The 21,633-nt window shown below is 54.8% G+C and overlaps 1 protein-coding gene across 8 annotated transcripts in view; it reads left to right on the plus strand.

Annotated features, from left to right (window-relative positions):
- The window catches only part of Adcyap1r1 (ADCYAP receptor type I), a 56,489-nt gene that overhangs the window by 4,679 nt on the left and 30,177 nt on the right, over positions 1–21,633 (plus strand). For 7 of the 8 annotated variants that reach the window (XM_048786417.1, XM_048786416.1, XM_048786419.1 and 4 more), the window contains exons 2-4: positions 5,760–5,880; positions 7,385–7,490; positions 20,561–20,668. In XM_048786417.1, coding sequence (XP_048642374.1) covers positions 5,830–5,880; positions 7,385–7,490; positions 20,561–20,668 — 265 coding nt within the window. In that variant the 5' untranslated portion in view covers positions 5,760–5,829. Of the gene's footprint in view, positions 1–3,425; positions 3,548–5,759; positions 5,881–7,384; positions 7,491–20,560; positions 20,669–21,633 lie in introns of all 8 variants that reach the window. The other variant, XM_048786418.1, reaches the window with a different exon arrangement.

Here is a 21,633-nt window from a genome sequence, read left to right on the forward strand (position 1 = left end):
TATTCCCCTCCCACTCCCGCCCACCCTTCCTTCACCTCTCAACCTCTTTCCGCTTTCCCCCAGCTTTGGTCTTCTGCCTCCTCCTTTAGCCTGGCCTGGGAGCGGGCAGCTGCAGGACAGGAGGTGCTCCTGCACTCTCTTTTGTGGAAGAGGTTCCTCACAGGACATGTTTTTTTTTTTTGGGGGGGGGTAAAGGACTTCACAGTATGACCTTGGAGAAACCTCTTGGGACCCCCCACCGTCATTGATGGAAGGGGTGATTCTGCCAGAGTGCACCCCAGCCCAGCCCTTCCCTGTCCTGAGCCCCGGTCCCCACTCCAGCCCCTGTGAAATGAAGGGTGTGGGTGGAATCATTCCTGGGGCCTGTCTGGTGACCTGGCTCCTGTGGCCGACTGTGGACAGAACCTGAGCAGCTCTGAAAGGATGGTTTGGTTTGATCACCAAAGAGGAGAATCAGTATGCATGATTGATCTTGTGATTGCTAGGAAGCTTCTCACCCAGGGCTCAGCCTTCATCAGCTCGGGCCTTACTAGGAGGAAAGAGGTGCTTGAACTCCTCCCTCTTCCCTGAAGCAGCTTCTGTCCCTTCTATTGAGGGGAATGGGTAGGAGGAAGTGTTTCCTCTTTCACCTTCCCTCTACGTTTCCAGTCCTAGGAGGCAGAGGAGCAAGTGGGGTGGGACCTGTTTTGGTCTCATTAATAAAGGCAGCATATGGAGAGCAGGGGAGGTGAGTGATGCTCTTTTCCTGGCCGTCTTTGTCTGTCTGGTGTCTAAGCTTGACACTGCTGTATGAAAGGAAGGGCTTTCCTGTGGCCAGAGGAGAGGGAGAGGATGGTGCAGTCCTCACACCGGCCTAGGGGCATCTGTAGGGCAGAAGACCCAGTGCTGCTTAGGGCTGGCTGCAAGGAGACCTGGAGACATCGGAGCTTCCCTCTGAGGTCCTGACCAGCTGCTAGAGAGGGACAAGAGACGCTGGCCAGGAGCCTGGCCCGCGGCTGGGGTGCTGCAGAAGGGCTCCCGCTGGATCTGGTGCAGCGAGGGGGCGGCTGGAGGGTCTCTGAATCTCCTCCCGCTCAGATGTGGAGAGCAGCGCCCCGTGAGTCACCGCCTGCTCCTGTGCTGACTGATGACGTGTCTTCCGTGTGCTGGGCCACCGCTGCCCGAGCCGCGACTCATAGGAGGACACGGCGGCTGCTGCTGCTGCCAGTTCCAGGCTTTGTCACTGGGTTTAGGGGGCTGGAGGAGGTCAGGCTAACCCCAATTAAAGGGCGGATGGTGTGCCACTGGGTCCCCTCAAACTCCTCTTGGCTCACTTATCTATTACGCATCCCATTCCTGCTAGGCCAACCTCCAGGGTACCACGCTGTGTGACCTTGGGAAGTGTCTCCCCTTCTCTGACCTCAGTTTCTCCAGCTGGACCATGGGGAGGTGGCCTTTCAGGTCTGCTTCAGGCCTGAGATGCGTGTCGATCACTGACTCTTCCTAAGGAGGGAAACAGATAGAGATGGGTGGGCAGGGGGTCACAGAGGGCCTGATCAGCCCTGAGGGTCAGGGTCACCCTGGGGCACCCAAAGGCTCTGAGCTGTCTTCCTTTGCCAGAGGCAGAGCAGCAGAAGCCCAGGATGCACAGACTTGGGAGCCAGACTGCTTGGGCTCACTTCCCTGGTCCGCCATGAATATGCAGTGTGACCTTGGGGGAGTTGCTTAGTCTCCCTTGGTCGCCTCCTCTATAGAATGAGGAGGGTGCTAGGAACTACGTAAGAGGCTTCAGGAGGTTGGAGGAGTTATTGCACATTTATTACTTGGAAGACAGCCTGGCACAGACTGAGTGTTTGATAGATATTAGCCATTGGCCAATAACGGTTGGTTTAGAAGGCTGTTGGGGGTGGAGAGCTGCCAGGGTGCGCAAAGCCTGCCCAGGAAGCCATGAGTCAACAGTACTGATAACACAGAGAGCCCCCACTGGGGGCCAGAACCCTCTGCAGTTTTTGTAAATCGTTGAGGCCTTGAAGTAATACCCAGGAGACAGGCACTACGGTTACTCCCATTTTACAGAGGTTACAATGGAGGCACAGAAGGCTCAAGCCACTTGCCTAAGATCCTGAGGCTAAAAACTCTAGCAAAAAGGATTCCTTTGTCTGCCATGTTAAATGTCCCGAGGCAGAGTTTGTCCTCAAAGCCCACTGCCCTGCAGAGCCTAGACCCAAGAGCAATGTCATGGGACATGGATAAACAAATCATCCTGAGACATTTTAAGTGGTTGGGTCCAGGAACCTGATGACCGTCCTCAGAGCTGTGGTGGCTTGGCCCTTATGGAGTGGGTCACCTGAGGAAGAGGCAGTGGAGATGGGGTGGAGGAGGAGCAGCTGATAGGGTGGCAGACTGGGGTCCTCAGAAGACTGTCCTTGGGCAGCGGAGCCACACAAGTGCCTGGAAGAACACTGGTTTGGGGACAGGACAGGTGACCTAAGTTTGCAAATTCTGGGCTCTGCCCATCAGGTCCAGTGCAGGGTGTGGGCAGGGACAGAAGCGCCTGGAGGGACTGAGGGTATTAGCACCCCGGGGAGGCTATAGAAAGTGATCTGAGGTCCCCAGAGGTGTGTGATTGGGAAATCAAGGCCCTGGAGCCCCAAGTCCTCTCTCCCTGTCTTTGCTGGGGAGTGCCTGCCCAGTTGCACAGGGAATGGGCTGTGGCAGGGATGCAGGAGAGTGCAGCATTGGCGTCAAGAACTCTGGGTCTGGTTCCAGAGGAGGTGCTGTGTGGAGAGCCCCCAGCTCCCTTACCCTGTGCTACTGGACTGGGACATCTCTCTGCTGGCTCCTGTGGTAGCTTGAGCAGCCTGGTGGTGATGCAGATTGCCAGGAAGGGAAGGGCTGGGCTCGGCCCTCTTCTCAGTCCACTGAAGCGGTGGTGGAGGAGCTGCCTGCAGAGCAGGGCGCGCACCCTGCCAGCCCAGGCCTTCCCACACTTGTGTGCACGTGCTCATGTGTGCCTGCACTGCCCGTGCCTGCACCCAGGTCTGCATTCATGAGTATCTCGATGCCTTGATGTGTCTGGATGACTACAGACAGAGCATGTGCATCAACATACATGTCCTGTTTGATAGATGTGTCTGAATGTCCCAGTCTCGGCTGCTTGCTTCTGCACGTGACTTGGTTCTAAGAGTGTGTGTCTGTCACCATGAAGGAGTGTGTGTGTGTGTGTGGCGTTGTCTGCCTGGTCCTCAGGGGGTCCCTGAGGACCAGGAGCTCTGTTTCCCTGTTTTTGACCTGTTCCGCAGTGTGTATCCCATCTTGGGAGTTTGTACTGAGACTCTCAAGTGGGAGCCCTGGGGATCCGTGTCTCTTTTGTTTCTGTGAGGTTGATATGTCTTTATTGTCATCTCCGTGGACCTGTTTCTGTGTATTTGTGCGTGTGCGCACAGCGTGTGGATCAGAAAGAGAATTTGAAGATCAACCAGCCCTCACCTGCCCCTGCTGCCGTACGCCTCCTGCTGGAACCCTTCAAGCCACAGCTCTGTGTGCACACTTCTGGCCTCTACTAAAGGTTAAGACAAACCCTTATAGTTCTAATTCTGCACGATGCCACCTGGGAACACAGAACAGGACTGAACCCGGAGAGGCTCTGATTTCTCTCACGGAGGTGTCCTTTGAAGCTCTGCAGGTGACTCCAGTGGGCAGCCCAGGCTGCACACAGACTGGGCTGAGCAGTCACGACTTGGGGAGGAGGCATGGGCCACCATGTGGGGGCAGCCCTGTCCTATAGTGGGCCGTGCTAGTGCCGGCTCAGGCGGTCCCTGAGGACAAGGAGCTCTGTTTTTCTGTTTTGACCTGAGGTTGTCCAAGGTCCAGGGCAGTCACCCCCTGATCTCAGAGGCTTCTGCCTTGCAGTATCTTCTCTCCCAGCTCTGCTGTCCTGGAGAGATGGCCTCCAGCCCCTGCTGAGGATCACTGGGACCAGGCACTGCTCTATCCCAGCAGGAAGGACAGGAGGCCATCTCTCTTTAAGCAGAATCTTGTACTTCCCAGGGCAGATGGAGGTGACTGAGTCCTTTGGGAACCCCCCAGGGCCATGTCAGAGGCAGCCTGTAGCCACCAGGGGTGTGTAGGAAGCTGGGAGAGGGTATAGGCCGTGGAAGCCTGGGTGTCCGGTGTAGCCTGTCCTTGGTGTCTGCAAGTGCTGGGGCCAGTGCTTTTCATCCTCCCTGACTCCCTCCGCAGTCAGCACTGGACTTCTCAGAGTGTCCCTTGGGGTATCCAAGGCCTGTCTCAGCATCTCTGAGTGAGCCCTGGGCTGGGGATGACATGGGGGCCCCTTTTGTTGAGCCTTCCTGCAGCAGCTTCTATTTCTCCTTTGGGTGCTTGCTCATCACCAGCTTGAGCTTGGAGAGGCTGTAGGGGAGGCCAGAAGAGATGGACGGAGACATGGTTAGGTCGAGAGCCGGGCACAGGGGACCAGGGGTCACAGCAGCTGTGCACACTGGGCATGCACTTGCAAGTCCTAGTGGTTGCGATGCAGGGGCAGCGCTTGCTCCAGCCCCTTTTGTCCCAAACCAGACACGTGCCAGGTAGCGGTGCCCCTAATTTGAGCCTACTCAACCTTTTCTATAGCAATTTAATAATAACAGTAATGACGATTTTAAGCTGAGTGTGTGGCATTCCATTGTGTGGCCCTGCAGAGCCTGTTTAGCAGTGAGTGCTGGGTGGCTGCTGCTCTGTCCCCCTTTTTTTTCTTTGTCGCAGATGCTATTTTAAATGATGCCGTAGTAAATAGCCTTGCATATCCTTCTTCTGATTCAACTGCAAAAATTTCCCAGATGTGGAGTTGCTGGGTTGCAGGGTATATGTATTCGTCATCAGTTTCAGAAGCAGAATGTCCTCTGCTGGGAGTGAGCTGGGTCCCTGCAGCTCCTCAGTTGACTCCCTGTAACCTCTCTGGTCCCTGCCAGGGTCCCAGTCTTTGCATGTTTGTCTTCTTGGGGGCGGTCCGGGTAGCTCTGAGGCTTGAGCACACCCTTTAGTAGTCACTGTGCTTTCTGTGTCACTTGTTTCTTGAGGACAAAGTGGGGTGAGGCAGGGCAAAAGGAAGATATATTCTATAAGGTGCCAGCCTGAGTGGCTGGAACAAATGGGTCCTTAAGAGAGAGTAAGTTAGGTAGAAGTTTATTTCCCTTGCAGCGCAGTCTGGGGCAAGGTAGGCCATCCAGGCTGCTTAGCTGCACTCAGTGGTTTTGGCTCCTCTCAGAGCATTGCACTCCCCGCCCACAGCTGGCATCCTTGTCCACACTCGGGAAGGGCAAGAAAATAGGAGAGGAGAGCATGCCAAGCCCTTGTGTACGGGATGCTGCCCACGAGGCTCTCCTGCTGCCAGTCGCATTCCTTAGATGCCAGCTTGATCACATGCTCAGGGAGACAGAGAAGTGTCACCTTTGGGTGGGCAAGGCGGTGCTAGGCAAAGCTGTCCATTTGTTGTGGAGGAAGGGGAGCATGCCAAGGTCGGGGAGACAACTGGTCTACGGCAGATGAGAAAGCCATTCCAGACCGACCGTTCCAGTAGACTGTCGGGGCTGAGCCAGCCTGCACCCCACTCTATCCTCCGTATCTAGGGGATGTAGACCCTGGGCCTCACCTGTTTGTAGGAGTCGAAAGAATAGGATGGACGGCTGCAGGCCTGGAGGGAGTTTGCTTTGGAGGCTGGGGACCATGTTGCAGGAGGGTGGGGGAACAACCCAGGACTCACGCCTTTCCTTCCTCCCTAGCCTGTGGACCTCTGGGGGCTGAGCAGCGGCTGCTGGCGTGGGAGGCCAGCAGTGCCGGCTGAGGAGCACCATGGCCAGTATCCTGCAGGTCCCCCTGGCTGCACTCCTCCTGCTGCCTGTGGTAAGGCCCGGAACCCTCCCCTCCATGAATCTGCAGCTCAGGCTCACCTGAGGCTTTCCCCAGAGAACCTGTGACTTTTCTGTGTCCTCACTCAAGCTGAGATACCTGACTGGTATCTCTGCCAACACCCCACTGGACCATCTAGCACCTTTGTGTGAATCAGAAGAATGCCCTTCCTTAGGATGCTGGACTGATTAGAGCAAATAAATTTGAAATTTCAAATTTATTACGATAGTGGCATGCGTGGCCACCTTTGGAGTTGTGCAGTACACAGCCTGCTCAGCCATATGCAGGCATCCTGGTTAGGGCTGCAGAAGGGTCTTTTGATCTTCTCGTCTCCAGCTTAGGAGGCCTGGCCAGATTTGAATCCAGGAGGCTGCTCTCTGCTCATGTCTTTTCTGAGCAAGGATGAGGACAGAGAGTGGGAAGAGGAGGCTTCCCAAGTACTGGCCCCACTGCTCTGGACCAGCAGAGGTCCAGGTCTTTGTTCTGATTCCCTGTGTGATTACAGACAAGTGCGTCCCTCTCTGGGGGAGCTGCCTGCATATCTGTGAGCATTTGGGATTGGAAGTGTCCCTGAACATGGCCCTTGGCAGCTCCGATGTCTGGTGACTGCTTCTCCATGCATTGACAGTCCCCTGGGAAACCATCCTGCCTGGGGGTTGAGTTAAAGTGACAGCGTGCAAAGGCAGTTGTCATGATAGCATGCATGGCTGTGAAGTTACTTGATCCCGAGCTAGAATCCAAAACTGCCAGCAACCACTGCCTGACCTTGGGCTGCGCTTCCTTAACTCCTCTGAGCCTCACTTTTCCCTCTCAGTCCAGGAAGAGTGGTGAGCTGGCCTCTTGGCCTGCAGCCGCTGCTCCTCCACCTGCAGCAGCTAGAGGGCGCCACTTCCTCACGAGCCCCCCTGGGGAAAGAGACCCTGAGCCCGCCCCCACCCCTTGCTTCCCCCTAAGTAGTTAGATCCTTGTGGTCTCTGGAGCCAGAACATCTGGGTTCAGATCCCGACTCTACGGTCTACTAAGCCATGTGACACTGAGCAAGTAACTTTATATCTCTTTACTTGTTTTCACATATGGAAAATGATAAAAAATAATACCTACTTCCTAATACTTCTAAGATATATGCATACATATATGTGTGTCTGTGTGCGCGTGTGTGTGCACACACACACACAACGCTCAGAATAAAGCATGTACTTAGTAAAGTGCTACATATGGGATTGCTAAAATTATTATAAGATGTGGAAACCGAGACCCAGGAGGGGAGTGGGATCTGTCCAAGGCCAGGCATTGAGTTGGTGACTGAGAAGAGCCCTCGTGGCCCTCATGACTAAGAGGATGTCCCCCTGCTGGCCCTGAGGTCTTTCTGCCACTCTCCTCTTCCTGGTTCTGCGCCCCTCCACACACACACACCATGTTCTCTAGGACACGCCCCTGGGATTAGGTGGGAAGTCTCATGGGTGGGCCTCCCACCACCCATACCATGTGTCCCCTGCAGGCCACCGCCATGCACTCCGACTGCATCTTCAAGAAGGAGCAGGCCCTGTGCCTGGAGAAGATCCAGAGGGCCAATGACCTGCTGGGCTTCAACGATTCCTCCCCAGGTGAGCCGGGTGGCTGGGAGGGCACGGTGTCCCCAGAACATGCAGGCTGGCCTTTAGCACCAGTTTCCTGGTGCCAGGTCCACCTTGGACGGGGTGGCAGAGGGTGCAGGTCTCTGGGAGATGGTGTCCTTCATCTGCTCTGAGCAGTGAGGCAGGGGTTGCCCTGCTTGGAGCTAGTCTGTCCTGGGTGGCTCAGGGCTGTCCTGGGTGGCTGGATGTGACCACCTTCTCTCACCTAGAGGCTATGATAGAGCTGGTGCTGGGCCGGGCAGTGGCTGTCAGAAAGCTTATTAGCAGGCCACAGGGGCCTGGTGGCAGCAGGGACGCAGCTGTTGCTGGCAGCTGGGCTCTGGAGCACCTGGTCAGCTTAGGGCAGAGCATAGGGTCATTTCCTGTCTTCTCTGCTCATTCCATCAGAAGCCAGGGGGAAAAGCAGCAAGCTCCCAGTCTCAGAGACTGTCTGGTGCAGGGCTAGCCACATCTGTGGTGGGGGTACCATGCCCTGTGCTGGATGGAGCTACATACTGCAGGACATTTAGCATCCTTAGCTTGTCCTCTTAAATGTCCATAACACCCCTGATCCCAAGGATAAACAAAAAGTGCCTCCCAACATTTCACATGTCCCCAGGGACTGATGCAGCCCTGATGAGCCCCAGTGGTCCCATGTCACCCTCCCCTCCCAACTCCCCTGCTTTGCAGATGGGATCCCAGGCCCAAAGAGGTGAAGACTCCCTCTGCCTTCTGTCTGAGGGCCTTTCAGGGGCTGGCTGGGGCATCCCAGCGGCCCTTCCAGCCTCGCTCCTGCCTCAGTTGCTGGAGGGCTGGCTGCGGGTCTACCCAAGGGTGAGGCTCTCTGCTCAGACCAGAAGGATGCGCTTTTCCCTCCAGATCCGCCCAGCTCTTCTGAGCACCATCTGTTTGAAGACTTTATTAATCTCTAGCCCAGTTAAATGTAGCGGTCCCACTGGGCCCAACTCCACAGCCAGCTGCTTCTCCGTGCAGACTGGCTGGGAAGGCACTGCTCCAGGCTGGGCCTGCCTGCCCCACCGGCCAGTGGACACTGCTTAGCCCTGACTGACGGCAAAAGTGAATGCTGGGCCCCACCAACTAGGGACACTCAGGAAGGGAGCCCAGATGTGACCCTCTTCCAGATGGGTATAGATGGAGGAAACTCAAAGAAATAAGACTTTTCCCGTCCCAGGCTTTCATGGAGAAGTGGGCTGCTGAGGGCAGGCCATGTTCAGAGCACATATGTGGGTCTGGATTGCAGGTGTCCTGCCTCCCAGCCCAGAGCCATTGTTCCTGCATCCATGTCTCAGGGTGGAGCAGCACAGGAGTCCAGGAGGCAAGGGTAGAGGTTGGGGGTGGGGCCGGGGGCAGGGACTGCAGGGAGAGCTGGATGCCATTAATTACACCCATCTATCAAGCCCTGGGCTGAGAGAGGACAAAACAGGCTTGCCCGTAGTGGTGACTTGGCTGAAGCAAGAGAGAGACAGATGTGGGGACAGTCACCACTCTGGGACGGGCTGACTAGTGCTGGGGAGTGTGCTCAGGATGGGAAAGAGGTGAGTCCTCTGTGATGAGATGGGGAGGGGCTGCTGGGGAAGGTGGCATTGAACCAAGATCCTTGGCTTCCAAACCTGGCTGCACGTCAGGATTGCCAGGAGAGCTGTTAGAAGAAGGTGCTCAAACCACGATCCTGCAGCTTCAGTCAGAACCTCACGCAGTTTCTGTCAGGTTCAGAAGCTCCCAGCAAGTTCAAGTGAGAAGCTAAAGCTGAGAACCCCTGAGCTGGCCCCCCAGGATGGGTGGCCATTTGACCGCAGCTGAGAACCGAGAGTGGGTGAATCAGGCTAAGGGAGTCATAGGAACAAGAGGCCAGGGAGCAGGTGCCTGACCTCTGGGGGGACGGAGTGCCCCTGTTTGTAGCCCCGTCTGGGGTGTGGGGATGAGCCATCCTGGGGGCTGGCTGTCCCAGGGAGTGAGTGTCTGCACATTTTAAGTCCATTTCCACAGGAGGTGGAGGTAGGGGAACAGCTGTGGCCAGTCTCCACTGGGCTAGAATCCTTGCAACTTCCCCAGGACCCCATCGGGCCCTCCTCAGGGACCCTGTGGAGCAGTACTGACACAGGTCACTCCCAGACCTGAACTTGGGTGGGGGACCTGAAGCCCGTGGAGGACACTCACTCGCCCCCCAGCTCACTGGTTCATCCACTCCCTGGCTCCGCTCTGCTCTCTCACCTTCCCTGCACTCTTGGACTCACAGGAGAAGCTGAAATCTTAGGTATCTGGCCTGGGTGGAGTGAGGGCAAGGCCAGGGTCAGGGATGAGAGCCCTGAAGTCAAGTTCAGAGAGGTCAGAGTCAGTGGGGAGAGCTGGAGCCCGTGTACTGGGGATTCAGGGGAGGAGAAGGCGCCTCTCACTGGGCAGGTGAAGGTAGGGATGGGCAGGCTAGGCCTAGAGGGGGCAGGGTATGAAGGGTTCTTCAAGAGTGAGGGCACAGGTCTCTTCTGAGGGAGGGAAGGAGGGATGGAGAAAGGGAGAGAGACAGAGAGAGAGAGAGAGGAATGAAGACTTTCCCCTCTCATGGCCTGTTAGAAGAGGGAAGAGGATCTCACATCTCTATCTTTGCCCTCCCTGAGTCAAGGGGTAGAGCTTTACTGGATAGGGCTGACATTAAATTAAGCAGAAGGAAAGAAGAGCTATCAGGAAAGAGGAGGACACTGAGGGCCCAGCTAGACCACTGACTCTGTGGCTCTGGACCTTAAGATCTCCTTTTATAAAATGAGGATGGTGGAATGGGTCATGTTAATGGCCACATACTTTATATAGACTTCCTTTATTCCAGTCATTGTGTGTGTGTGTGTTTTATTCAATCACCGAAGCAACCTAGCAGGCTGGTCTATTACTGCTCCTATTTTATACATAAGGAAGCTGAAGCATAAGGAGGTTATGCAACTTGCTTAAGGTTGCAGTCCATTAAGAGGCAGAGGTGGACCTTGAACCCAGACAGCCACTGGGACACATAGCCTCAGAACCACATGCTTGGAACCTAGCACCGGTTCCCAGGTCACCAACTGTGGGACCTTAGGAAAGTACATAACACCTTGATTTTCTTGTCTGCAAAATGGAGGAAAAAATAATGCCTACCACATAGGAATATTGTGTTAAATGACAAAATCGGTGGGAAGGGCAGGGGATGGTGATGGGCTTTACTGAGCTCTCAGCAGAGACAATGGTTATTACGAGTAGTCATGTCACAACATGGGGGCCTCGAGGGTGACCCATCTTCCTCTAGGCCTGAGTTCTGGGGAGCGTAGAGACTCCTCTAGGCATGCCATTTGGAATAATCCACAAAGGCTTTCTGGAAGAGCAGGGAGGGGCTGGGGGACCAGCTTGGGCCTTGGAGGGAAGGAGGGAAGAAGGTAGGAATGTGAGCCAGGTGGGGATGGCCTGGGTGAAGGTGGGAAGGGAAAGAGGTGGGTGGCAGGTGTCAGGGAGAGTCACAGCCAGCACTTAGAAGCCAGTCCTTGGGTTCTCCATGTACACCGCCCCACGTCTGGGCAGTTTCTACCCCCTGCTTACAGATGAGGCTGTTCCCAAGAGCCTTCATTTCTTTGCCTGCTCACATCTAAGCCCACACAGAGAGGGTGGAGCTTCGGTGTGCATTCAGATGGTTCCAGAGCCACCTTTTCCGCCACTGCGCCGCACTGCAGCTCAGGAGTGAGGAGACACCCGCCCTTCTCTCCTTGTTGGAGGGAAAGGTCAGACAGCTGTGGAGGAAGTTGGAGCTGGAGAGTGGAGCTGGGAGAGGAGGGCCCTGGGTGTGTGCCCCAGGCCTGCCCTTTTCTTAGCTAGTGAAGGCTGGAGGGCGTTTGTTTTTGTAAGAGCCAGGTTCTCAGCCTCCAGTGACCTGCTTGGGAAGGAGAGGGGCAGCGGGCAGGACGAGGGGAGGCCCACTGCGGAAGGCTGACCTCCAAGGAGCTTGCATCCGGCCTGTGGTCTGAAAAGCTTGTTTCCGCAGACTGAGGTTGGAGGACCCTCCTCAAGGGGCTTTAGAACAGGCAGCCTCTGGGTTCCTTTCCAGGGCTTAAGTTCAAGGACAGTGTTATCCCACTGTCAGCTGCCAAACAAGGGCCTTAATTTCCCCCGGGTCCCCATGGGAGCCTCAGGCCTGCTCCTAGGAGTGCCTTTGGCTGGAGCTGGACTTCTTCGTGGCTCCAAATTAAACACACTTGAGGAATATGAACTGCAACCCCTGTTCGTGGTTCAGCCCATTAAAGCTCCCTGGGAGATTGCAAGATGCGGATGTCCGGAACTACCCAGGCCCAGCCTCATCAGCATTTGTACGGGCTACTCCACATTGGTATGTGTTAAGATCCTCTAAGTTAATTCTGAAGAGTACCCAGGTTGAGAACCACTGGTTTTATTTGAGAACAGCACCCTCCAGGGTGTGCTATAATGTGAAGCCCAAGAGCAGCTCCCATGGCACAGGCTGGGCAGGGAGCCCATTCCCCGCAGAGACCAAACCCGAGAGTAACCATGATTGACAGCTGTGCACTAGGCTATTAACCTGGGCTGGGGATGAATTGAGAGAGGCCAGCCCTCCCGCTGCTGCACTGTCCCTGAGCAAGCACACCTGCAGAGAGGCTGGCCCAAGGGCAGCCGATGCCCTTGAAACACAACTGAACATGGAAAAACAAAGCCTGATGGCTTGTTCTGGTGTCTACGAGTGTGAACTCAGGGCAGTGCTTTTACACATGTGAGCACACACACATCTACCGGCATTGCTCGCTTGGTGGCAGTGAGACCCTCTGAGATATGCCTTGTCTGTGATTTGGTGGTGGTGTGATGTGGGTGCCATAGGGCAATCACTCCACTTGGCCCCATGGCTCCACCAGGAGATGCTGTGACTACAGGATGTATGAGGCTGCAGAGCGGGGCATACAGTTTTGCAGTAAACTTTGATAAGTAGAAGAATAGTCTATAATGGTGACACCGATTATAGTATAACAAATACGAAAAGGAGTAGCACAGCTGTCTATCATCAGGTACTGTGTACTGTATATCATTGCCTGTGCTATGCCTTTAAATGACTGGCAGTGCAGGTTTGTTCCCACCACAAATGCAGGAGTCGTGCACTGTGTTACAGTGCAGCAGTACAGTGACTGTGATATTACTGAGCTTTGGGAGTTTTCAGCTCTGTTGTAATCTTATGGAACCACCGTGGTGTGTGTGTGTAGCCCATCACTGACTTAAAAGTCATTATGGCATGTGACTGTACATGACCTTTATATGCTTATCTACATTGAGTTTCTCCCTATAATCCTTTAGATCTAGTAAAGTGGGTCAGTTGGTCCTGGTGTGGTAGAGGTGAGGGGCAGGCATGTGGCACTGTGTGTGTGGTGGGGGCTGAGGGGCTCCCGGGAAGCCACCTGCATTCCCTCAAGCTCTGGTTCTTCACTCGTTCTGGAACCACTGTCCCAGAGAGAACATGGGATGGTCATGCCGATGGTGGTCTTCAGAGTGGAGGCAGCTGGGAGAGGCTGAAGGTACCGGCGGGGAGGTGGCCAAGGACAGTAGCAGCAACTTGCTTTCTGGCTGGTTTTTTGAACACCCTCTACGTGTCTTAAAGGAGTTTCTGGAGAAGAAGAGGAAGAGGTCTGGAGATGCGTTTAGCGGTTTTCATCTCACTCCAAACCCCTAAATGCTGAATGAGTCTGGAACCAACCCCAGTCCAGCTCTCACGTGACACAGAGCCGCTGAGGTCAGAGTTGGTGGTCACTGGTGAGTCTCACCCAGGGTGAGAGCCAGCTCCGGGCCAGTGCCCAGGTCTGCCATCCCAGCCAGGGGCTGCCATTCTGCTGCAGGACTCTTGTGGCCAGAAGAGGTGGAGAAAGGACGGCTCTGCGTGGGAACTGCTGCTCCACCACACAGTGCCCGGTGCCCCTGCGGCCCTCGGGGAGCACCTGCTGGGAGACGCTTTGTTCCCTCTGCTGTCCTGGGGCAGCCTGCCAGCCCCGGGCCAGCCAGCACCTCCTCTTCCCAGGGCTGCTGACTCCCCTCAGCCTGGAAGCCATGCCCGCCTCCTGGCAGGGTTGTTCAGGTGTGGTTCTCCATGGGGGTCCCACGTGCTGGGGGACAAGGAAGAGGGAGGTCTTCTGAATCCTGTCCAGATGGCCAGGTACCTCAGCTTCTCCACCCTCCTTCGAAGGGGAGAGGCCCCCAGGAAGGAACCACTTCGGGGCCAGGCTGGGGCTCCCCAACCTTTGAAGCAGGATGAGCTTGTTGTCTGGTCCCCTCGGCTGCTCAAGGGTGAGCAGGCCCTAGGCGTGGGGAAACAGGTGTCTGCAGGGCCTCTCGCTCTGCTCAGAGGAAAGTATTCCCTGTAGGCCTGGATGCCAAATCTGACAAAGGGCTCCATTTCTGTGTCTTCCTAGCTGGGTCATTCTGGAACTGAAGCCTATAACAGACTCTCCTGGAGGCTTGTCAAATGCAGGTCACTGACGCCCATCCCCAGGGTTTCTGATTCCCAGACCTGGTTCTCAAGTGGTGTTGCTGGCCTGGGGCCCACACTTTGGGGACCCCTGGCTTCGAAGGAGGAGGGCTGTGTCTCTGGTTCTTCCTCTCCCCTCCAGCACTCACCTCGGGTTGAGGTGGGGGTCCTCACTGTTTGAACAGAAGCCTTGGCTGTTAAGTGAATTTCAGTAAATTGAATCATTTTTTAATATTTGAATTATATGCTCAGATAGGAGGCCTTGTTCTCACAATACCTGAAACTCTGGGGTGGCTTTTGGAGGGAACGACCACCGCTTTGTCTGTCGCTCTGGTGTCCCTGGTCTAGGGGTTCTGAACACTGTGTGGAACTGGACAAAATCATCACCATGACAACCTAAGATTAGCTCTGTATTTTGTTCCAGCCGAAGGCTAATAGCTCTTGTACTCTCCCTCATTCTGACCTGCCTAAGTGGTCTCTATCTTTCCTGTTGTCACAACTCGCTACCGTCCCTTGGCTACTAGGTGGGAATAGTCCAGAGAGTGTGCAAAGTATCCCCAGCTGCCCACTGCCCAGATTCCTCTGACCAAGTTCCACAGCGGGGTCTGTGCAGACCAGCCCAGGAGGCGTGGGGCAGGGGTGGCACAGAGTTGAGGGATGATAGGAGGTGGAAAGGGACTCTGGGGCGGTGGGGCTGCCGAGAGCTGAGCGTTCTCTTGAGGGATGGAGACCTGTTCTGATGTTTGGCCTCTTTGGAGGAGGAAACGGTGGGGTACTTGATGCTGGCTGCACTTGACTGTCTGTCTCCTCCCTGAGACATGCTTTCCTGGCTGGCGTGCTGCTTTCCTGTCCTGGTGTCCCTCCTCCGTCTTCCCTGCCAGCTCCTCTTCTAAACGTTGGCACCCTCTCTTCTGTCAGCACCAGGCTATTCTTCTTTCTGCTCTGAGCTCTGCTCTCTTGCTGGACCATCCAGTCCATGGCCCAAATAACATCCCTGCTGACCCCACCCACTCCAGTTCTGACTTCTGTGGATCCCAGACATTTATTTTTTCTTTGTACCAGGGATTGAACCTAGGGGCTCTTAAGCACTGAGCCACATCCCCGGCCTTTTAAAATATTTTATTTAGAGATAGGGTCTTGCTAAATTGCTTAGGGCTTTGCTAAGTTTGCTGAGGCTGGCTTTGAACTTGGGATCCTCCTGCCTCAGCCTCCTGAGCTACTGAGATTCCAGGCATGAGACACCACAACCACACCACACCCCAGACTTTTTAGCTGCCTGTTTGATACCTGTCTCCACTCTGTTCTTAGCGCCTCTCAAACTAAACGTGTACCAGACCAAAGTCTTGATTTCCAACTTGCCGAATTCCTTCTCCAGCCAGGCATGGTGGTGTAGGCCTGTAATTGCAGCTACTTGGAAGGCTGAGGCAGGAAGATTGCAAGTTTGAGCAGCCTAAGCAATTCAGGAAGACCCTGTCTCAAAATTAAAAAAAGAAAAAAAATCCCCTCTATCTGCTGCTCACCTAGCCCTTCCTACTATAGTAAATAGCATAGTTCATTCATCTGTTCATCTGTCTGTCAGTCCATCCATTCATTCATTCATCCATCCATCCAGACGCCCAAGCCAGAAATCTGGGTGACATCATGGTACCTCTCTGCCCTTCCTTGTGTGACTCAAGATAGTCTAGACCACGCAGCAGTGACAAATCAACCGTATACTCTCAGAGATGTAGCACAGTGACATTTCTTGCTTGCCTATGTTACAGGCCAGTGTGGTCAGCAGAGGTGGAGGCAGAGTCCCACTTCACACAATTTATTCAGGCACCTCCCAAACGGGAACGCTGCCACCCCCATGTGAACTCTGCATGTGACATGCAAGGGTCCTACAGAGAGGGAAGAGAGGTAAAGGCTCTGGAATCCTGTGAGGGGCGTTTTAGAGACTAGTCCATCATTTCTACCCTCTTGCTGTGGCTAAGAACTCGGGATGTGATGATAAGTCACATGAGATGGGTGAGCACTAACCACCTCTGGCACTCTGGCCAGCCATGTCCAGCTGGTCTGTCTCCAAGCCCTGTCATCCCTGTCTCCACACTGTCCTATACAGGACTATTCTCCATCTCTGCGGCCATTGCTCCCTGTCAGACTCCTTCATCCCTCCCCAGGGTGTCAGCGGTGCCTTGACAAGTCTTTCATGTCTGCTTTCAGCTCTTGAAATATATTGTCTTCACCCACTACTGAATGAGATCAAAACCCCTTTGGTAGGCAGAAAAAGGACCCTTGCCACTGTCCAGAGATAGAAGATACATCCTATTCCCTGGAACGGTGTGGATGTGACCTTACATGGCAGAGGGATGCAGATTTGCATAGGCAGTTATGTTGAGGGTCTCGAGATGGGGAGATTCTCCCAGGTTGCTTGAGCAGACACAGTGTAAGCACGAAAGTCCTTATAAGTGAAAGAAGAGGGGAGAGTCAGAAAGAGAGAGTTGAGAAGGCTAAGCTTCTGACTTTGAAGACAGGGGAAGGGGACCATAGGCCAAGAAGAGTAGGTGGCCTCTAGAATCTGGAAAAGATAGGAGACAGGACTCTTTGGGGACCTCTAAAAGCACAGCCCTGCTAACACCTTGACTTCAGCACAGTGAGACCCATTTCAGACCTCTTACCCCGAGAACTAATAATTTGTACCATTTGAAGACAGTAAGTTGCTTACAAACTTTTAGCAGTAACAGGAAACTAAGACACCACCATCTGGCGGCATCTGAGCATTTAGCATAACATCCAAAATCATTAGCATGATTTGGCAGACTGTAAGTTCTGTGAAGCAGAGACAGGGTCCTTTCTCTTCACTCCTGTACCATTCTGCAGGGTCTGACTCGTATTTCTTGAGTATGGATCATAAGGGGGAGGGGGAGGGGGAGGGGAACAAGACAGGGAGAAGAGAGAAAAAGAATAAAAAGAGGAGGGAGAGGAGAAAGGAGAAAAGGCATCCTTGAGCTTCCAATCTCGCCAAAACTAAGGTGTGTTGAGACTGGAATGTGAAATGAATGGGAATGTGGAAACAGGTCGCATTTTACCTGAGTGGCAGGAAGATATCTTGCTGTCCTTAGCTAGAGAAACCTAAGGCCCTCTCAAGAGCCCCCTCCTGCTCTCCTCGGCTCCAAGGCTGTGAGCTCCCCATGCTCAAGGATGTCCACTAAACCAGACACTGGGATTAGGACATGGGGTGACCAGGTCTCATTTTAGGTTTACAGTCTACTCCGACGCCACAGGAGCTGCCCTTAGGACTCTGGAGGGGACCCAGGATGGGGACAGAAGAAGGCACCAGGAGCACTTTGAGAGTTGTGCTAGAGGGTCCTTAGCCTTTCCAGGTCATGGGGTGGGGTTGGGTTGGGTGCCTTGTCCAGTGCTCCTTGGAGGGCAGCTCCTGCTTGTCCCAGCCTTCCCTGAGGCACCAGCAAGTCCCTGGGGCAATCTCTGTTCTAGATTTGAGCTCTGGTCACTCAGAGTTGGACATCCCAAGAGACACAAGGCCCTTGATGGGCACCTCGGGAACGTGAGCCATGGCAGAGGAGGCCAGAACACAAGTCTGGGGCTTCCAGTACAGATGCCGAGGAAAGACCCCACCCTCCCTGGCTCTGCCCTCCACTGTGAGCTTTGTAGCTTTGTCTGTTTCCTCCAGTCCCGTATCCTGGTGCCTAGAGGGTCCCTGGCACATGGCAGACACTCTATTGGTCATGAGGAGAATGCACTTCTTGCCTGCCACCACCCCTTTACCCACCATTCCGGGAGCCCCTGTCACCCCTCGTGCCACCTACTTGGCTCCTGCATCCCCTCTGCCTCTCAGCCCTCACATCTCTGCTTGCTATCTTGAAGTCGTGTCCTCCACCCTGCTGGCAGCAGCAGCTGGCTATGCCAGGGCCTAATGCTCCGCATAACAGGAACATCTGTTGGCTGGGGTCCCTGGAGTGTGGGCCAGACACGGTCACGCTCCATGGCTGCTTCACGGTCAACCCAAACTGTGGCGGCCAGAGATGTGCTGTTGGGTCTCTTTCAAGGACATAATGTCACAGCCAACCACATGCTGGCTAGATGTCTTGCTGTAGTGGATAGACAGGTATCCCTGACAGTGGCCTATTGCTGGGACCCATGGCTGGCACCCCTCATATGATCCTCAGTGTCTTTGACTTATTGGTGTGCTGACTCAGAGTATTGCAGAGTACAGCATTATTCCCAGCTCCCAAATTCTGACATTCCAAGAGCAGAATGCTATAGGTCAGGGTGTGGATTCTAAAATGGCAGGGTCTGCATTCTGGGAGAAGAGGTCTTCTACATCCAGAAGCTATAGATATCTCCTGGTCCTAACAGCACCCAATAGTGTGGACCCTGACAGAGACCATGGCCTCATGAGGCCTGCCCCTGCCTGGCACCTGACTAAAACAGTGAAATTGATGCTAATGACAACAGTGTCCAGGGACACCTGACTAAAACAGTGAAATTGATGCTAATGACAACAGTGCGTCTGCATAGAGGGAGCCTGGTGCTATTTGGAGAACTTTCCATGGAGGAACTCATTAGTGCTCCTAGCAGCCCTGTGAGGTGGAGTGCAGAGGTCACTTGCTTTCCTGCTGTGATGTGGGAGCCATCTCCATGGCCCATGGTCTCTCTGCAAACCAGGCTCCTTTCCCGAAGCTACTCTGCAGTCTGACGTGCTGTGCTTTGGCCACCCCACTGCACCTCTGCACGCTGTCTAACTGCGTGCGTCTTTGTGTGTACTTCGTTGGCTTACCCCATAGATGCCAGTGAGGGTCCCCGGGCTTTGCTCCTCCATGATCTTCTCACTTGACATCCTTTTCTCATCATTTCCCTTATGCTGGAGTTAAGGATGGCAGGGGGACTGTGGGACTCTGTTGAAGAATTGGGATGCTAAGAGCACGGAAAGCTTTTAACTGCTCGTAGGGTGGGTGTGACCCAGTCGGATACTCATTTTGAAAAACAGTCATAGCTGTGTGGGGTTGATGGAGATTCAAGAGGAGGCAGTAACGGTGGTCCCAGGGAAGAGTAAAGGATTCCACGATCATCTGGAGGGAAATCCAGCAGGATTCGACATGGAGCACAGAGGAGGAGAGAGAACAAGGTGGGGTGTGGCTTCCTATACTTCTGGGGCTGGGAGAGATGAGGGTTTAGTGGGTGATTCTGAGTAGAGGCAAGAACTGCTTCGTCTGCTTCTGATTGGTCTTGGGTCCCCCAAGGTGGGAATGTCCAGCAAGGACTGGCCCTAGGGGAGTGGCTGGAAACAGAGGGCTGGGCATATCAAGTACCCGAGTGGGGGGAGCTCATTCCGGGTGCGTGGCAGGTGGCCCAGGGCAGGGCAGCTGGCAAAGGGCTGAAATCGTCCTTTGAATTCGGCAGCAAAGAGGTCAGCATTGACATTGGTGAGATCAGTTCAGTATAGAGGAGGGACAGAGGTGATAAACAGAAGACTGGCTGTGGCTGGAAGGATAGAGTACAGCAGAGAGGGCAGGGGGCCTCTGAGCTCCCCAAATTCAAAAATCTGGCTCTTCTTCCTCACAATTCATGTCCAGGGAGTCGCCAGATCCTCAGGATTCCTAGGCACTTCTCGGTGCATCCTTGCCATCCTCTCCGTCAGCCTGACCCCGTGACACCAGGCTGGCCTCCCCCATGGTCCCTGCCTCCTTCATCTCATCCCACTCCAAGACTCCAAGTCCTTTCCCAGTTCCAGCCGTGGCACACGCAGCCTCCTGCCTGGATGGCCTTCCCTTCTCATCTGATCAATCTGTGCTCCTCCTCCAAGGGCCAGCTGGGGGCCAACCGTGGGCTCCATCCAGGCCTGCCCTTCGAGGCAGGTGGGGGCCAGGCAGCAGCCTCAGACCAGCCACTTCCGGCCCCCAACCCTGGGGTGAGCGACCACTGACCACCACTGAGGGGGTAGAGGTGAGGCCAGACCACACCGAGCTGGCCCTGCAGAAGAGGCTGCTGCCGAGGCAGGAAGTCTGGAGCAGGTCGTGTGGGAGGGGCTGCTGGAGAGACCCAGCAGCCCCTTTCTGAAGGGCCCTGCCCTAGTCTGGTGCTTTTCTCTTCCCCACAACCCTACAGGACTCAGGGGCTGTGGGCCAGGTAACATCAGGTGAGGCCCCCTTTCTGCCTCAGGACCACCTGCAGAGAGGCTCATGCCTCACCCCCTCTTTGAGAGGCTTTTCAGGTGAAGGCCTGGCCTTCCCTCAGACAGGAAGTCCACTTTCCTCTTCAGCTGCTCCCACCTGCTCGGCATGAGCCTGGCTTGTGAGCGGTCCACCCTGCCTCTGTGTGGAGGGTGGTGGGAGAATACAGGTGTGAGCATCCAAGTGTGGCGTGTATGCTGTACGTGTGGGCATCCACAGTGTAGCGTGTGTTGTGGGATGTGTGCATGCACGTGTTTGTGACTGGTTCTGTGTGGTGTGGTGTGTGTGCACTAACGTGGTATTTGTGTGAGATTATATGCGTGTGTGCATGTGTGTGTGCGTGCGTGTGTGTGTGTGTGTGTGTGTGTAGACCCATGCTCACCATGGCTCTCTTCCCCCAGGCTGCCCTGGCATGTGGGACAATATAACCTGCTGGAAGCCGGCCCATGTAGGGGAGATGGTCCTCGTTAGCTGCCCCGATGTCTTCCGGATCTTCAACCCGGACCAAGGTGGGTAGAGCCCAGTCTTTAGGCCACACTGATCTAACCTGCTCCCTGGGCTCAGCCCAGGCTCCCAAAGACAAGCACTAAGGACTGGCTCCCTGTGAACAGATGGTCTTTGCTCCAGAGCACTTGTAGGGGTGCACAAGCCTTCCTTCAACATGGCATGCAGTCCTCAGTGCACACCTGGGTGTGCCCTGGTGTGGGGTTGATACCAGCTCTGTCTCTCACCCTCCTAAGGACCTTGAGCAAAGCAGTTCACTCCTCCCAGCTAAGGCCCTGGTCTGCCAGGTGAGAATGTGGCCTGGTGGCTCCCTCATGGGGTGTCTCTGAGGATAAAGTGAGGATGATCATGCATGTGGGTCATCGTGTAGTGCAGGACTTGGCACATCTTGAATGTTCAGTGGTCAGTGGTAGCTGATGTTGTCATTGCTGTCACTCACACAGCCACAGAGATCCTCAGAGGCCCAGAGGAATGCATGGACAGGGAACCCAGCAGTTAGACACCCTCAGGCAGAGTGGGAGTGTGAAGGGTGCAGTTGGGCTCATGACGCTCACCCACATCCACACTCATGGACCACTTGATGTGGGCATGGTGCCCAGGCCTCACAGCAGGCAGGCCCTCACTGCCCTTAGGTAGCTATGAGGGCTCAGGAGAAGAGAAGCTGGGGGTCCTGGCCTCCAGGAGCTCCTGGATTGCCTAGGAGAGGACACTATCCACAGTGGAAACAGTGTAGTCTGTAACGTATGGACGCTGGTTCTGGGGTGAGTGTATGATGGCACCCTTCCTGCCAGGGAGCGTTGGCTGAGTGGGGGTCACAAGGACTCAATTTTGGGCATGTCTGAGTTCGAGATCTCTGGGGGCCATTGAAATTCTGTGGAGAGTTCTGGGGGCCCCAGATTGATTTAGGAGCCTGTGGGATAGACATGGTGGCTGAGCTCTGTGATACAGGACACAAAGATATGGGGCGGGG

Source organism: Marmota marmota, unplaced genomic scaffold (assembly GCF_001458135.2).
Source record: "Marmota marmota marmota unplaced genomic scaffold, marMar, whole genome shotgun sequence".
NCBI classification, from domain to species: Eukaryota; Metazoa; Chordata; class Mammalia; order Rodentia; family Sciuridae; genus Marmota; species Marmota marmota.